Source organism: Triturus cristatus, chromosome 11 (genome assembly GCF_964204655.1).
Source record: "Triturus cristatus chromosome 11, aTriCri1.1, whole genome shotgun sequence".
In the NCBI taxonomy this organism is placed as follows: Eukaryota; Metazoa; Chordata; class Amphibia; order Caudata; family Salamandridae; genus Triturus; species Triturus cristatus.
The window spans coordinates 963724856-963742894 of NC_140594.1; the positions used below are offsets into that span (position 1 = coordinate 963724856).

Consider the following 18039-nt stretch of genomic DNA (forward strand, 5'->3'; position numbering starts at 1 on the left):
CCACCCCGAAACTCTCAAGTGGAGTATCCCGTTTGGTGAGCTGCTCAGGGCACGAAGAAATTGTAGTACTGTTGCCACATTTGAAAAAGAAAAAGAAATCATGATTCAAAGATTCAAAGACAGAGGCTACCCTGCCTGGGTAATCCAAAGAGCCATCAAAAGAGTAGATCAAATTGATCGCACCCAGACATTAAACCCCCAGACACAAACAAGCTCTGACAAAAATGACAACATCCAAGAAACAGGTAGAGTAATTCTTACCTACAACACTAACTCCAACCAAATACACAAAATACTGGCTGACAAATGGGATATTTTGACCAGCGACTCCATCATAGGGAAAACAATGGAGCGTAGACCTAGAATTACCTACAGAAAAGGCCGTAACATCAGAGATATCTTAATACATAACGACATTACATCTAGGAAACCCTCAAGTGAACATAATCTAAAAGGTTTTTTCCCTTGCGGGCACTGCAAAGCCTGTCGTAACAGTAGCATGAAGAAAACTATACAAATTCCAGGTCACAGGTCCCCCAAGAGCATTAAACAATTTCTAACGTGTAGCTCTACATATTGTGTTTATGTCTTGGTATGTCCATGTCAAAAGTGGTATGTGGGAAGCACTACATTGATGGCCAAAAAAACGTGTGTTAGAACACATGCGGGCAATAAACAAAAAAGATACCCACTATCCCATTGCCAGACACTTTGAACTGTTCCACCTATCTAATAGCTCGTTACTCAGCTACTTTGTGATTGACCAAGTACATACTGGTCCCAGGGGAGGCAACAGAACATTATTGTTACGGAAAAGAGAATCTAGATGGATCATTGAACTGGAAACTAAGTATCCTAAGGGGCACAATCTTGATGAAGAATTAAACACCCACTTACGGGATAATTAGACCCTCTATTACACTTTAGCTGTCTGTGTATATAGCTGCTAGCATTCATACTGTTGTTGCTTTTATATTGAATTACTTACTATGATGTAATAGTATGTGCCGCTATATTTTAATATGTGATTTTACATATTTTTCTTTCATGTTTGATATTTTTTTACACAGGAAGAAAGGAAGGGTTATTCCAGTTGTGGACTGTTTCTTCCGTTCCAGCTACCCTACCCTTTTCTTCCGCAGTCCATGGCTCTTTCCCAGATAAGATTACTATATATATTACTTTTTCCTTATCCTTAATCGTTGTATTGTGCACTATATCAATTGTTTCTTCCTTGCATTTCTTGAATCTTTAAAAAACTGTTAGAACTGTGTATTACTTATGTTTGCTGATAACCGTTGTCAATATTGATCAGTCCTCTGTAATATATTATGAAGTCGGGCACAATATATTTTATTTAGTGGGTAATCAGCCTAATACATTAGGGGCACCAAGCCGCCAGTATATTGATGCAAAAACAAAAGGTATCAAGTCTGATTCATCCCCGCTCAAGATACAAGTTTGATCGCCTGACTATATGTGATCTGTGTGTTTATCTTAATTTTGTCGAGCACTATCGGCCGTTTTAATTATACTGATTCGATCAGATTCACTTTTTGATGCAATATGATTACAGTTAGAGGACTATGGGTCTATAATAACGAAATATAATTGTACATAATTTACATTCAATGTATGTCTGTATTGTCTATTCCAACTGATCTATTGAGTACAAAATATAATGTATTATTCGTTTTTGGACATTCAGACATGGCCGCCACATTTGCAGGTCGAGACCATTTGACAAACAGTAGTCTTTCTTTCATGTTTGTACCTATAAAGATTCCTTTGAAATGCACACGACTTTGTGTGAGCAAGACAGCTTGTCTGTCGAAACGCGTTACCGTGGTGAATAAATCTTGGTTTTCCCTGAGTGCGAGTCCTTCTTTGAAGAAGTTTGCAGCGTGTGATAATTACACCGGGAGACCTGCCCGGTTTGACTCGCCACCTGTCTACGGGCCACAGACTTTGGAAACTTGGTCGTTTGGAAAGCTATATATATATATATATATATATTCTGCATCCTAGGGTCTTCATTGATGGTCATAAACGTTGAATAATTCCCCGCAGCCTGCTCGACCCCGGAACACCTTCTTTAAACATAGTTAAAACTTGAGGAAAATTTAATTGAAGAATGTCCATCACTCAAGTTAACTTTCCAAAGAATCTCAATTTGATCTGTCAGATGTATTTTCCTTCCGAATGCTGATGAACAATTAGGTGAAGCTATTAAATAGTTTTTGAAAGTGCAGCACTTTGTCATGAAAAAGCTATCTTTGTACCAAAAGCATGAGGAGAAAAAACAGCTTGATTGGCTAATACTGACCGAAGTTAAAAAAGAAGCCCAGAAGCACTCTATTCCACAATGCATTCTAGTGGCAGTTAACCTATGAGTTAGTTCTTTTGCCTGGGTCCTACAGGCAGGATCTCTGAACAACTCGTGTGTTTTTTCACACCATTAAAACCTCTATTTTCATCTTAAGTCTTTTTCAAAGTCCGAATGCCTTCACTATTTACAACCTACCCTTCATGTGGAAGAAAGGTGAGCAGATGCTCATAAGGTCTTTGTGGTTTATCTTTCACAATCACACTAGCTAAAAGGATGTTACATTTGTATGAAAATGTCAAAGGACACTTAAAGACGGAAGGCATCCAACTACGAGGTTTGATGCAAGACATGAAAGGAGAAGAGAGATCAAAGGGAAAAAGAACAGAAAGATCCTAGTCTTGTTGTCCAGCTCAAATGCGTCTAAAATCTGGTTAGGGCCCCCAGTGAGGGCGTACAGTTGTGTTCCAGGCATGTGAGGCTGTAGATACACATGCTTTGCTTACTTCTGCCATCTTGAGTTGGGCCCAGATGTGTGCAGGTTGTTTTTCTTCAAAGATGTCTTTCGAATCATGAGGTAGTGACTATTCCTCTTAGTGATATAGTCAAATATGAGATTTTTTACAAAAAAGTCAAAAACTAGTCGGAGCTAAAACTCCAGGGTCCTGAGTGAAGGATCCGCAAAGAACAAATGACCTAATGGTCGCCCCTGAGGTATGATGGGAAGCTAGGGGTCATGGCTACCTTAAAGGCACGGTACCCGTTTTCTTATTCTAACAATACTTTAATTTTTTATGGTTTTGGGATTTCAATGCAGCCTATGAGCTAACAATGCCTGCTGTTTTGCAGATTGAGTCTCTTTTGCTCATTAATTGAGAGTGTAAGTGATTCTTGTTCTACTGTTTTCTATTTTCTACAGTCCAAGGTGGCAAAAGCAGATTTTCAGGACATTGATTAGCTTTTGGTTTTTGTTGATGAGGCTGCATTGTTTGGTGACAAAATGATATAGGTGTGTATATATAAATATAGAGCTGCAAATGTATGTTCTCATATATACTTTTTTTATAGATTCTGGGGTCCCCGCACATGGGCGGGAATATTCAGTGCTTATGACTGATGAGGATACCCCTGAAAGAGAACTAGGATTACAGCTAAGTAACTTATCCTTCTTTGCTTCATTCTCGAAAGGTCAGTTTCTTGTGTGGAACGAAGAAAAGGGTAGAGGTTGTAAATTCCGCCAAAGATATCGCTCTCGTTTTCCATCTTTAAATCCTCTAGTTCTCCATCCTGAAAAACAAATCAACACTTATTAACAACTTTTTTTTTTATATTGGTAAAAGCAAAAGAGTGAAAAAGACCGGCATCTGAGCTAGGTCTAATCTCCTATGTGGATTCTTAATTAATTTTCCACATTCAGCCCTATAGGGTTCCTGGTTTCTAAATCCACTATATATTTGGATTCTCTTCTTAGTATAAAAGCTCTGTTGCCCCCTCTAGATTGATTTTTCACTTGTTCAGTAGCATAATACCTCAGCATATTTCTTTTGCTGAAATTGTATTCTGCAAAGTGATGGGCTACAAGGTAATGTCGATCAACATTGTCAATTTCCCTAATGTATTGAAGGATACGTTTTTTTACGGGATAGATGGTGCTTCCTATGTATCGCTTTTCACATAGATCACAAAGTTGGAGTTACAAGTAAGAAATTGTTTGATTTTTTTCTTTCCACTATCATATTGGACAGAATATTCCTTTACACACACGCTATTCTTACAGGCCTTGCAAGGATAATAGCTTTTTAAGTTCTGTGTGGTCTGTATTGGGGTTCTTTCGAATTCACTTTGCATCAGTTGGTCTCTAAGGGATCTCCCTTTTCTGTGTGATGCTCGGTGTCTCATCTAATGCATTCTGTATTATAGGGTCACATTGCAACATCTGCCAGTTCCTAGATATGATCCTCTCAACCTTTTTGAAGGCTTCATTGAATGTAGTTATACATTTCACCCCCTAATTTTTTTGGAAGTAAATTTAGCTTGTTGTTTTCTCTTTGACCCTTCTTACTGCCGTCTCTAATGCCCATTTTGGTTATCCCGTTTCTTAAAATCTACCAATCATTGTATCTTGCTCTTTATTAAAAGACATTTCTGTGCTACAATTTCTGCATGCCTTCAAGAGTTCTCCATACAGAATACTCTACTTCAGTGGTCCAGGGTGGACACTTATGGCATGCAGGATGGTGTTGTCTGCCATAGATTTCCTGAATAGTCTTGTACAGATGGTGTCACTGTATCTCTATTTCGACATCTAGGAAAGTGATCTTTTCTCTGCTAATCTCTGATGTGAATTTAGGATTGTACTCCTTCATATTCAAACATTCAACCAATTCTATGCTCCCCTGCCAGATCAGAAAAAAGTCATCGATATATTGAAGCCATAAAGCGTGTTCAAATCCTGCCTGGGTACCTTTTGTAATGGACAACTGCTCCTTCCACAAGCCCATCATGAGCCCTGCATAACTTGGAGTGAAACAAGTGCCCATCGCAGTCCCCTGTGTTTGTCTGTACGACACATGATGAAACATGAACACCTTGTTTTCTAAGCAGTACTTGAAACTCTCCAATAGCACCTTGGTTTTTGATAGTAAACTCACTTATCTGGCTCTAAGAAAATGTTTCATAGCCACAGGGCCATCCTCATGTCTGATGCTTGTGTACAGTGATGTAAAGTCTAATGTTATGACCCACTAGTCTTGTTCCCAGCTAATGCCCTCTATTTTGTTTAGGAAATCTTTTGTCTTTTATGAAAGAGGGCTCACTTGTCACATAAGGTTTGATAAAATGATCACTAAACTTAGAGCTATTCTCGAGAGGGCTCTCTATTTGGGATACAATAGGCCTCCCTGGTAGGTTACTAGCATCTTTATGTAGTTTGGGTAAGAGCTAAAAAACAGGAGTTCGTGCAAAGTTACATTTCTGATGATCATACTACTCCTACTCAAGTAAACCTTGATCTTTCCAATTTGTGAGCATGTCTTAAAATGTTACTATTGTGGAAAGATATTCTAAAGAAACAGTGGTCTGGGACCAATTTTTCAAGGAAGAGTTATATTAACAGATTTATCAACTTATTTAAGCTTACATTGATCAGCTCCCCAACGTCTGTAAATCGTGAAAATAAATGTGCAGAAAAACCACTAAGTAGTATTACAATATTTTTATTTAGTCATTTAAAGGAACAATCATTAGAGGGTCAAGAAAGCATATATTTACAAGACTGTACAAAACTGATAATAAACAGCTAGATGCAACCTGGTCTCATGAAATTATTCATTTGAATTTGTAAGGAGAATATCCTTAAGGCTGTAAACTGGGGTAATGGGGAAGGGGAAATTGATCCAGGTCCGCTATGGGGTAGCGTCTACGTTTCGATCCGGCTTATTGGCAAAAGAGGTACTTTAATACCTCAGCTATGCGGATCTTCCTCAGGAGAAGGGGACGGGTGAATTGAACCTCATCACTCTTGCAATGCTCAATTGGAGTCCAAAACCTGGTTACACCAATGCCCGTAACGTGGCAAGGGCCAACTAAGGACAAATCCTGTTATTCAGTAGATATAGACCATGGCGGTGGTGCCAAAACCATCCATGGAACGTAATAATCAGGCCCGTATGTGTGGCGAAAGTTGGCTGAATGAATCGGGCAATCCAGGGCACAGCGTGATTTTTACAACTGGAGATGATCTGATCGATGTCCTTACTCCATCGCGGTATCGGCCACGGTATCGTGGGAAGATAGGCATCTTTATTCATAGCCATCTTATGTGGTGATTTGTCTCATTGCTTCTGTTTTATACATTTCAACTTGCAATTTTACCACATTTCCTCATTTATCGGCAGGATGGATCACTACTTTTGTCCTCTCATTTTTGTTTTTATTGCTCTTATATGTGACAGCGTGTGATTTTTTTTCCTCAACTTTTTCAATTTCCTTATAGTATTTCCATGATGGGTCTACCATGTCATTTGTGGGATGTGGTGTAAATGTAGAACTAGGTTTGAAATGCCTGGGGATACTCCTATCATAAACTATTCCTAACCCATACAGACGTTTTTTACGTTTTCTTCATTTATTGTATTGCCTCTTTCCAGTTCATGCAACATAACAAGCATGTTCACATCACTTATTTTTAGATAATTATCACATTACCACCATCTCGTCTGGTTTTCACCTTGGATAGAAAATGTTTTCAGTTTTCGTACTAATTTAAATCGTTATTCTAGTCTGCACATAGTCTAATATCATGGTGGGTCAGTGTTGGGCCCAGCCTTAAAACTTACTCCTCTTCAGGTGTCAATATTCTATTGGCAATGTTGATTACACTTTTATTTACTGCATCCCTCACTCGTGTGATTTTCCCCTGTTGTTCCTTCCTACTGCTGTTGTCCATTTTTCCTCTTACTCTGCTGGTTCCTCTTCCTCGGTTTCCGCCTTCTCTGCTTCCGTGTCCCCTACTTCTTGAGGATGTGGGGGGGACGTCACTTTTTTCTGTGAATTCTGCTTCCTTTTCCATTCACATGGAATCTACTTGCATTTGTATTCTTCTGCTTTCCTTCTCTGTACCGGGAGTCATGGTTTCTATTAAATGTAAGGATGCACCTCCTTCGTAATCCTGCAAATCCCTCAAATGTTTTGATTGCGTAATTTTGTTTCATCTAATTTATCAAGTCTCTCGTTATAGATGATTGGCAGCTCTGCCGATTAACGCGCCACCCTTGTGTGGGTATGAAACTTTAGAGCAAGCTGTGGAGTAATATCCATATATGTCTGTGTATATTTCTACGTGTATGCGTATAGGTATTTGTGTGTAGGTATGTGTGTATGAGAACAAACAAAGGCACTGAAGCTTTTTTGAAAGGGCTCACCACGGCACTCCAACCATCCGGCTTTCCTGGCCCCGCAAGCAGCCTCACAGCCTCTCTCCACATTAATTATCAGGTTCGACGCGTTTCGGGGCCAGAACGTCCCCTCCTCATGAACTCAGCACAAAGGAATGTAGGGCTCACCTCAAATAATTCAACAAACATTTTATTGAATTAGTCCGCCCTAAGTGGGTGTGGCTTACATGGTTTCCGCCGCCAGGGATACTGGTTGCTGTAGTCCATAGAGGTGAGTATTATTAATATCCTTAAGTAGGTTACATGCCTCTGTGCACAATTGTCAATAAATTTATACAGTCCTTTAGTAGGAAATGAGAGCAGGTTCCAAGGCCACAACTTTAAACGGAATGTCGCGCTGCATGGCAAGAGGTAATCTCGCCACAGTCATCTCACACGCAGTGTTTATGGCCGCATGTAGAAGCGGAGCTCCTTCCCACGGCCAGGGCCAGCCGTGTAAGTTATAGGAACAAACAAAGGCACTAAAGCTTTTTTGAAAGGGCTCACCACGGCACTCCAACCATCCGGCTTTCCTGGCCCTGCAAGCAGCCTCACAGCCTCTCTCCACATTAATTATCAGGTTCAACGCGTTTCGGGGCCAGAACGCCCCCTCCTCATGAACTCATCACAAAGGAATGTAGGGCTAACCTAAATTAATTCAATAAACATTTTATTGAATTAGTCCGCCCTAAGTGGGTGTGGCTTACATGGTTTCCGCCGCCAGGGATACTGGTTGCTGTAGTCCATAGAAGTGAGTATTAATATCCTTAAGTAGGTTACATGCCTCTGTGCACGATTGTCAATAAATTTATATATGTGTGTATGCGTATAGGTATGTGTATGTGTTTATGCATATGCTTGTGTGTATGCGATTATGTGAAAATGTATGTGCAAATGTATATGCATGTATGCGCAAAAGTATAGGCATGTATGTGTATATGCATATTTAACCGATACTGGCATTCGCCAGTAGGTAGTTATAGTTAGAACCTAATTCCCATAGACGAAGCGTTTTTTGGTTCGCTAATAACTTTGGTACCGTATAACGAATCTTCATGAAATGTTCCCCCAAAAAGCAACCTACTTGGTCTAGGTCAGTATGGAAAGTTTAGGTGTGATCCGTCAAACGGGGGTCTGGTTAAAAAAAAAAAAAGGTTTAAAAAAAAAAAGTTTTTTTATGCAATTCCCCATTCAGATTTAATAAGCGGCTCCAGCCCGAGCCGCTGAACCAAATTATACTGAATTTGGCAGAAAGCTAGGTCTAGAAAGAGCCCTGTTCGAGGCATGTGAGCTGTAGATCACATGCTGTGCATAGCCTGCCATCTAGTGTTGTGTCCGGATGTTTGCACTTTGTTTTTGTTCGAAGACGTCTTTTCCAGTCACGAGGTGGTTGACTACTCCTTTCGGTGATATTGCGCAGGGGCATCGAGTCAATTGTTAGATTGTTTTTTCCCCCATTGGGTTCGGATGTAAATTGCTGTGGTTCGGCAACCTTCTCGCGTTCCCTTCGATGCACAATCCACTAACCTCAACAGTATTGTTTCTCGATCACGTTTCCCATTCTCCACTTATCGTTTCGAACCAAGAATCTTCGTTCGGAAAGCTCGTGGAGGGCAGTTGGGCCTACCCGTGCCAGGCTCGCTAGCAGTCGATGGAACATTCAAACTCTGTCCCGGGTGTCGCGCCACTGATCTGCACGGAGTATGCAATTTGTTTGTCCCCGGAACACGACGATAAAGACTGCGACGCCTGCTGATCGTTTCGATCAAAGAAGACGCTTCGTGACAGGCTGGCTCAACGTCATGAGATGCAACACCAAGGCGGCTCTGTACTGGACATCTTCGGAGAAGATTCTGACCGAGAAGAAACACACGCTCAAGGAGCAAAGGAAGAGGAACATGTCTCCAAGGCTGACTCCTACATGGAAGAAGAGGAGCAAGTTACACCGGGTCAGCGTACCGTGAATACAGAAACCCCCTTGCCCCAACAACCAAAACAGAAAAAGGCTCTGGTCCATCCTCTGCCTGCGGGCCAAGGTCGGCACTGAGAAAGTTTTGAGCACCCCGACCGCGGGACCGGCGCTGAAACTCAAAGAAAAGCCTCCCGGCTCAGGCTTGAGTTGGCCCCATGCCGGGCCAAAATCCTGTATTCCGAAAACCAAGCATGTCCATGTTACATCTTTGTGGAATCCTAAATCTTCGGTGATGAATAGTTTGGAACCGGAACTTTCAAAGCCAAAAACTGCAAGTAAAGAGAAATAGACTCCGACAAAAGAGCCTCGGTCCGATGTTCCACACCAGAATCCAATACAAAAAACTGGATATTAACCCAGATACTGGGCATATTCATGCCAAATTGCCGGAAAAAGGAAATTGGCCCCTCAGGCTGAGCATTACATGCCCCTGAAGAAAAGGAATGTGGGTTCAAACCCATTGCCACCTTATGTACCACCCCCTTCATCTACTAATCCTCAACTACTCATTACCCCCACTAATTCACCACCACCACTATCACCTGACCCTCAGGATGAAGGGTATGAGGATAGGCCACAAGATGTTGACCCATGGGAGGATTATGATACTGATCCACACACAAACACTGACCCCGACTTGTATCCATCCAGGTCATCACCTCGTGATCACAATATAGGATATTTTGAGCTTCTTCACAGGGCTGCTCATTACCATGGGGTGGAACTACATAAGGAGGCTTTAGAGGAGGACTTCTTGTTTGAGACCTTAAGATCCACTCAAAGTACACATACATTACCAACGCTTAAGGGGATGCCTAAGTATGCAGATGAGGTTTTCAGAGACCCCGTCAGGGCAAGAATCATCACGCACAGGGTTGAGAAAAAATATAAGCCAGCGCCTACTGACCCTGCTTACATCAAGGGTCAGCTGCCCTTAGACTCTCTCGTGGTCTCTAAAGCTCGTAAGAGAGCAAACTCACAGAGGCCCCTCCTCCTGATAAGGAGTCCAAGTTAATTGATGCCTCTGGCAAAAGGGTAGCCTCACAGGCAGCTAATCGTTGGCGCACTGCCAATGCTCAGGCTTTGGTAGCCAGATACGATAGAGCTCATTATGATGAGCTGGAATAACTTAACCAATTTCTGCCTGATGAGCACAAATCTAAGGCAAGTGATCCTATACGAGAGGGAGAACTTATCACCAATACCTCCATCAAGTGTGCATTAGATGCAGTAGACACAACAGCTCACGCAGTAAAACAACAGTGTTACGCAGACACGCATGGTTATGAATAGCAGGTTTCAAACCTGAAGTACAGGCCTTCTTTCATAAAGAACACCTCTTTGGTCCAGCAGTTGACACCTCGCTGGAAAAAATGAACAAAGACACTGAAGTCGCAAAGTGTATGGGGGCTTTACAATTGCCTACTAATAGAGGTTCCTTTTACTGGGGTAGTTCCAAAATGTTACCACAGAAAATCCCTCCACCTCTTACAAAGGCAACAACCAATTCCCCTCGTCAAGAGGATATTTTATAGGAGGTTTTAGAGGAAACAATGGTAAGGGAAGAGGCAGAGACAACTCCACATGCACATCCCCCGTTAATAACAAACAGTGACTTCCTTCCGCTACCCCCTGATCATTTCACTCTTGTCAGGGGACGGCTCTCAATTTTTCACTGTCTGGAACAACATCACCTCAGACAAATGGGTTTTACAAATTATCCAATATGGTTACTGCCTGAAACTTACAGACCCCCCCCCCACACACACACACACACACACACATTCTTCCAAGATCACATGCAATATCACAGGAACACCTTACCACAAGAAGTTCTCACTGTTACAAAAAGGAGCAATACAATCAGTCCCAATAAAACATCAAGGAACCGGGGTATACTCCCCGTACTTATTAATTTGTAAGAAGAACGTCTCTCAGGCCTATACTATACCTCAGACAACTAAATCCATACATTCAATCGGACCACTTTCACATGGTCACTCTCCAACAAGTACATCTGCTTCTTCAACAAGGCGACTTTCTGTCCACTCTGGACTTAAAGGATGCCCATTTCCATATCCCAATACATCCTGCTCATTCCAAATACCTAAAGTGTATAGTAGCAGGACAGCATTATCAGTTCAAGGTGCTCCTATTCGGTGTAACCACTGCACCCAGCAGTAGTTGCAGCTCATCTTCGAAGACAACACATTCACGTCTTTCCATATCTGGACGACTGGCTCATAAAAGCCAGTTCGCAAAAAAGCTGTCTCAATCCAAGCTTCACGATCTTGGATTACACACAACTTTTCAAAAGGGCGGCCCTTCATCGACCTGGTTCCACAGATAGTGCTAACAGCAGACTCATCGCTCACTGGTTGGGGAGCTCATCTCCAGACGCATACACTTCAGGGCATGTGGAGCCTGCAGCAAAAGCAGCTCCACATAAATCATCTAGAGCTGCTAGCAACTTTTCCAACGCTCAAAGCGTTTCAAGTTCATCTAGTAGGCAAAGCTGTCCTGATCCGTACAGACATGAGAGCAATGTACTACATACAAAAACAGGGGGGGGGGAACACACACTCCAGCTAGCACAGACCATCTGGAGATGGGCCTTACATCACAGAATGTTTCTCCTTGCAGAACACCTTCCAGGAGTAAACAATCAGATTGCAGATCTGCTCAGTCGTCAAAAACAACAGTTCCATGAATGGGAACTCCACCGTCAAGTTCTCCTCCCATTCTTCCAAATGTGGGGATTTCCAGACCTAGATCTGTTCGCCACAAACCTAAACGCAAAATGCCCAAACTTCGCATCCAGACATCCACACCCTGATTTGGTCAGGGATATTTGCCTACGCTTTTCCACTTCTCCCACTAATTCCATTAGTGGTTCAGAAGCTCAGACAGGCGTCCCTGACAATAATCCTAGTTTCTCCCACATGGGCCCGACCACTCTGGTTCACAACCCCGTTGGAGCTCCCAGTAGTTCCTCACCAAAAACTACACCTCACTCCCAATCTGCTCACTCGGAGCCATGGAGAAATAAGACCTCCAGATCCCAGCCATCTCAACCTTGCGATCTGGCACCTGAAATCTTAGTTTGGCTACCTTTATCTTCGGCCAGACTGTATGAACATTTTCAAAGACGCTAGACGCCCTACCACAAAAGCATGCTATGCAGGAAAGTGGAAGCGATTTGTGATGTACTGCAATAACAATCAAATCGATCCACTGGATGCTTCAGTTCAAAATATCATTTGCTATTTATTTTATCTGCAGTGTACCAATTTAGCGTACTCTTCCAAATGCTTAAATCTTGCTGCATAACTACAGAACAGACAACATCTGTCTCTTTTTAAAGTGCCTGTCATCAAAGAATTTATGAAGGAGCTTAAGATAATCATTCCTCCAAGGCTTCCACCTGCTCCAGTGTGGAATCTCAACATTGTCCTCACCAGGCTAATGGGTCTACCCTTTGAACCATTGCATAGGTATAAAATACAATTTCTTACTTAGAAGATAGCTTTCCTCATAGCTATCACATCTCTGAAGAGAGTGGATGAGCTTTAGGCACTAACCATAAAAGAACCATTCTTACAAATACATCAAAACAAAGTGGTTCTTCGGACCAACCCTACATTTCTACCAAAGGTCATTTGTGCTTTTTATATCAACCAATCTGTTGAGTTGCCTGTGTTCTTCCCTCAACCAGATTCCGTGGCAGAATGTGCTTTACACACTTTAGATGTGAAAAGAGCAATTCTTTACTATATAGAAAGGACAAAAAGTTTCTGCAAAACAGCTATTGTCGCTTTTGCTCCACCACATAAAGGCAGTCAAATATCCAAATCGGGCATTGCAAGGTGGATAGTCAAGTGCATTCCAATATGCTATGCTAATCAAAAAGAACTTTAACAATTTCCCCTAGAGTGCACTCTACTCGCAAACTAGGGGCTTCTATGGCATTTTTAGGAAACATACCCATAGATGATATCTGCAAAGCTGCAACATGGCCTACACCTCACACATTCACAAAACACTATTGCGTAGATGTGTTAGCAAGACAACAAGCTAGTGTTGGCCAAGCAGTTTTACGTACACTATTTCAAACCACTGCAACAGCTACAGGTTAGCCACCACTTTGAGAGATAACTGCTTTTTATTCTATGCACAGCATGTGTTCTATAGCTCACATGCCTCGAACGGAAAATGCTACTTACCCAGTGTGCATCTGTTCTTGGCATGTAGAGCTGTAAAGTCACATGCACCCACCTGCCTCCCTGGGTACCTATACCTTTTTGCAGTTACATCTTACATCTTACGTAGATACATATATACATAGACACCACTTACTACTCTTAATAACTCCATTATCACCCTATGCTGCAAACAATCTAACAATGGAGTCGATGCCCATCTGCACTATCACCGAAAGGAGGAGTCACCTACCTCGTGACTGGAAAATAATTCTTTGAACAAAAACAAAGTGCAAACATCCGGACCCAACACTAGATGGCATGCTATGCCCAGCTTGTGACTCTACAGCTCTACACTCCAAGAACAGATGCATACTGGGTAGGTAGCATTTTCCTTTTGTGATTTGGTGTAAATCCGTTGATTAGTTTTGGGGTGATTATAAATGATTTATAGATATCGGAGTATGCGAATCCTCCGCGGATCTGACCTATCTCATGCTGAGATCTGATTGGCTGCCAACACATCAACAGAGATTCAGACTCAGCCGAGACCCAAGAAAAAAGGTGAAAAAAACCCATAAGGGGTTAGGGTAGGTATACCCTGACCTCCTAGGTTTGGTGGTTGCTTCCCACAGGAATCCAGGTGGGGGCCCAAGTGTGGTTTTTTTCTCCTTTCATTTTAGCTGCGAAATCTGATTTTTTTTTTTTTTTATCATCAACAAGGGTAGTCTCTTGTGCTTGTTTTCTATATGCCCCCCCCCTCCGGGGGGGCCAATGCCGGGGAGTTCAGTTGTGATTTAAAGGGGGTGCGCTTGCCCCTCCCTTCTGGCTGTATTTGACCCTGGGGACCATCATCTTCCTGGGGCCATGAAGATTTAAAAAATGGGGAGGGCAGGCAGGGAAACCTTGGCTTGCTCTCGCTCAGCAGGCGCAATTTAAAACTCCCGCTAGGCGAGAACAAACAGTAAGTCTGCTCCCAGCAGACTGGAGCACGAAAAATATCAGCCGCTGGGAGCGGAATTTACATCTGTTTCCCTGCCAGCTGTAAAGCAGGCATGGAAACAGATTTAAAAAATCGCTACTCCCTGCATGCGGAAGCAATGTCTGCTCCCGCTGGAGGCCGGGAGCCAGCTCCTCCCCACGGCCCCCAACAAAGTCACTGGGTGGCCTCCAGGGTATCCACTGTTGATTGGCCTGGCACCAGGGGAATGGGGTTCCAGGGGCCGAAATCTGTCCAGGATGGGGGGGGGGGGGGCTGCACTGTCCCCCCTTACCCTTCCATAATTTTGGGTGGGCCCTGGGGATGAGGTCCCTGGGGCCGAAATTGGCCTGGAAGTAGAGGGTGGGGGGGCCTCAAACCCATTTTTATTTGGCCAGGGTATGGGGTCCCGGGACCAGTATTGGCCAGTGGATGGGGCCTAAGTGCCACCCCTTTATAATAAGGCCAGGTCCCGGGAGATGGGGTCCTCTGGGTTAAAATTGGCCTGGGGAGGGGGCTGGATGCACTTTTCCCCCATAATTTAAGAGAGGGGTGCTGGGATATTGGCTTCCCGGGGCCATCTGCGGACGGGCAGGGTGACCCATACCACCAAAAAGGTGCAGGCCTTGTTGGGGGTGGGGGAATGGTGGTGAAGGGTAGTTGGGGTCCACGGGACCGAGGGATGGGGTCCCCGGGGCCAAGATCAGTCCAGGGTGAGGCGCTGCTTGCCCCTCACCCGTCTTGACTGCCTTTGGGGGGTTGACCATAGCACTATAGCTCGTGCCCTAAAGTAACTATAACTCATGCACCCGCCATGTAGTGTGTTCTCATCAATACTTTTCACTGCTAATGTTGCAGAGATATCAATTATGTCATAAGTGATGTAATATGTGGGGTAATTAGCAGTGCATGGCGAGGGCACAAGTTAGTTACTTGAGCACTATAACTGGTGAGTTTCAGACGTTTTTAGAGTTTAAAACCGAACGTTGTTACTGAACAGTTCACCTTAATATAACGTTACTTTAACCTTAGTTTTTTTTTTTCAGTGAATTTCTAGGGGTTTACTTGAGAAAACGTATCTTTGTTTCTCTTACATCTGTGCCTCACACCTTTCTAGCCACATGCTTCCCCCCACGCTGCTCTTCCAGTACAAAAACTCTGAAAATTGGTTAAATGAATCTCAGTATAAAGTTTGACTGTTCTTAAGGCAATTGTGATTAAACAAAATGTAGGCCAAAGTCTTATTTCTTTGAAGGAACTTGAAGGTTTAAATTAAATGCATGTATTTGTTTTCTTTGCTACGTTTTAGCTCTGTTAGAGGCCAGGGGACTTCCGCCTCACCTTTTTGGTCCACTTGGCCCAAGGATGTCTCAGCTTTTCCACAGAACAATTGGAAGTGGAGCAAGTAAGTAAAATGGAAACTCTGTTTGTTATAATTCCTTTTTTGATTTGGCGGAGTTGTGGTAGTCTTTTTGGTGGTGGGAAAGGGGATTTATGAAATTTCAGTAAGATTATCCTTGTGCTGTTGATGATTGAATACATTTTCTGAAGAAATGTATTGTGCTAAATGTGAGCTCTGTTGCTTATCTTTCAAATGAGTCCTTATATGTTGGCTGAACATTGGAATCATACCTCTATTGTCCCAGACAGGCTGTGCCTAACCTCTTCATTGAGCAGTGGTTTCCTCTATGGAAGGTGAAAGTTCTAGTTCAATAGCCTATGTGGCTGATACACATGCTCTGCATACTCCTGCCATCTAGTGTTGGGTCCTGATGTGTACAAGTTGTTTTTCTTTGGAAAAATCTCCTGAGTCACGAGGTGACTCCTCCTCTTTGTGATATTGCGCATGATCATCAACTTGTTTTCTTTCAGCCATTAGGTTTGGGCGTGTTCTTTGGCACTCCAGGTTAAGACCGCTTTTGTGCTCCTGTGAGAAAGTGGCTCTGTATATACTGTTCCCAAATAGGTACAGGGTGTACAGAGTCCACAGTCCCCAGAGGCTTGGCAGAGGCTAAAGTTAGATATAACCTTACTCTCTAAAGTGGTAGCTTGGTCGAGCAGTAAGGGGACATTGTAAAGCATTTGTTGTACACACTCAGTCTGCAAATGGACTCACACACTCAATAACTGAACTCTAGGCCAATGGTTTATTTATAAAAAAGATATGCTTGTTTTATTTTAGAACCAACAATTGGATTGAAAATATACTTTCTCAGAATTAGATGTTTTATATAAATGCTTTTGCAATATGCAATTGACTTTTGCATTTTTTTATTCTTTATTTTTTTTAATTAAGTCAGTAAGTTGATACACGAGAATAAGGCAAATCATAAGAAAATACACAACATGTACCCCATGACAGGAAATAAAAACATTGCAAAATCATATGGGATCAACAGAAAAAGAAAAAAAAAGCCATTGTAAAGTCATATAAATTCAGCCGAAAAAGAAAAGGAGCTAATAATACAAATGAAATGTACATATACCACATCATAGAAAGCAGAGTACTACCTTTTTTCTTTTTTTTTTTTTCCCTTCTTCCCCCCTCCTTCTTTTCTTCTCTTTTTCCCCCTTTTTCCTTTTTCCCCCTTTCCCTTCCCCTTTTTTTCTCCTTTTTTTTTTTTCCCCCTTTCTTTTCCTTTTTTTTTGGAGGAGAGGATAGAGTCTCTACCAACCCGACAGGGCTTAATTGAGATCTTATGTTGTTGGTGAGAGATATTCCGTTAGAGCCCCCCATATCTCCTCACCGAGTTTACGTTTCCGTGGGCTTTTAATGGCATATAAACTAGTCTCAGGTTTACAAATTGCAAATAATCTGCCTCACCACATCTCAAATGTAGGGGGTTCTTTCTGACGCCACAGTGAAGCTATACATAACCTTGCTACTGTAACTGCAATATAGATAAAATATCTATATATATATATACATTCCATGTGTAGGTGTTTTATGCTCCATGACCCCCAGCATCATAACTAATGGGGTTATCTCAATATGTACTCCTGTGACTTCAGTTAAAAATATCCGTATCCTATTTATCAATAATCTCAGCTCTGAACATGTAGCAAACATGTGAACTATATCCGCCTGTTCCCCCACACATTGAGTACATCTGTCCTCATTTACTCCACCCCAGCGTGCCAATTTAGCAGGTGTATAATATAGATTAAACATGGTTTTATATTGCTGGGTTTTCAGATTTGAGGATATTATAAGTTTTTCAGCTAAATAAATAGATTCTTGCAGAATACTCCCTTCTGCGACCACTCTCAATTTCCATTTATCGTTCTGTGCCTCAATATCATCCTTTTGTGTATCAATAAGTGCCTCAATAATATCCCCAATTTTACCCCGGGCCATCACAATTTCTAAAAGATTGTTTTTCTCAGCCAAACGCGAGATATCCCTCCTTCTGCAAAAGAAGTCTCGGATCTGCAAGTATTTAAAAAAAATCCGCTTTGGAAGGTCATATTTAGTCATCAATGTATCATACGTTTTAACACCACTACTGTCTACCAGCTGGCCCAAAGTTATAATACCCTTAATTCTCCATTTATTCATAATGCCATCTAAGAAGACAGATGGAAGTAGTGCCGCTGCATCCGTGGGTGTATAATCGTTTATTTTACCC

General features: G+C 42.2%; 1 protein-coding gene across 15 annotated transcripts in view; it reads left to right on the top strand.

The window, feature by feature from the left end:
* The window catches only part of TRIP12 (thyroid hormone receptor interactor 12), a 1120962-nt gene that overhangs the window by 189319 nt on the left and 913604 nt on the right, over positions 1-18039 (top strand). For all 15 annotated transcript variants that reach the window (XM_085634980.1, XM_085634991.1, XM_085634979.1 and 12 more), the window contains one exon: positions 15720-15815. In XM_085634980.1, coding sequence (XP_085491106.1) covers positions 15720-15815 — 96 coding nt within the window. The remainder of the gene's footprint in view (positions 1-15719; positions 15816-18039) is intronic.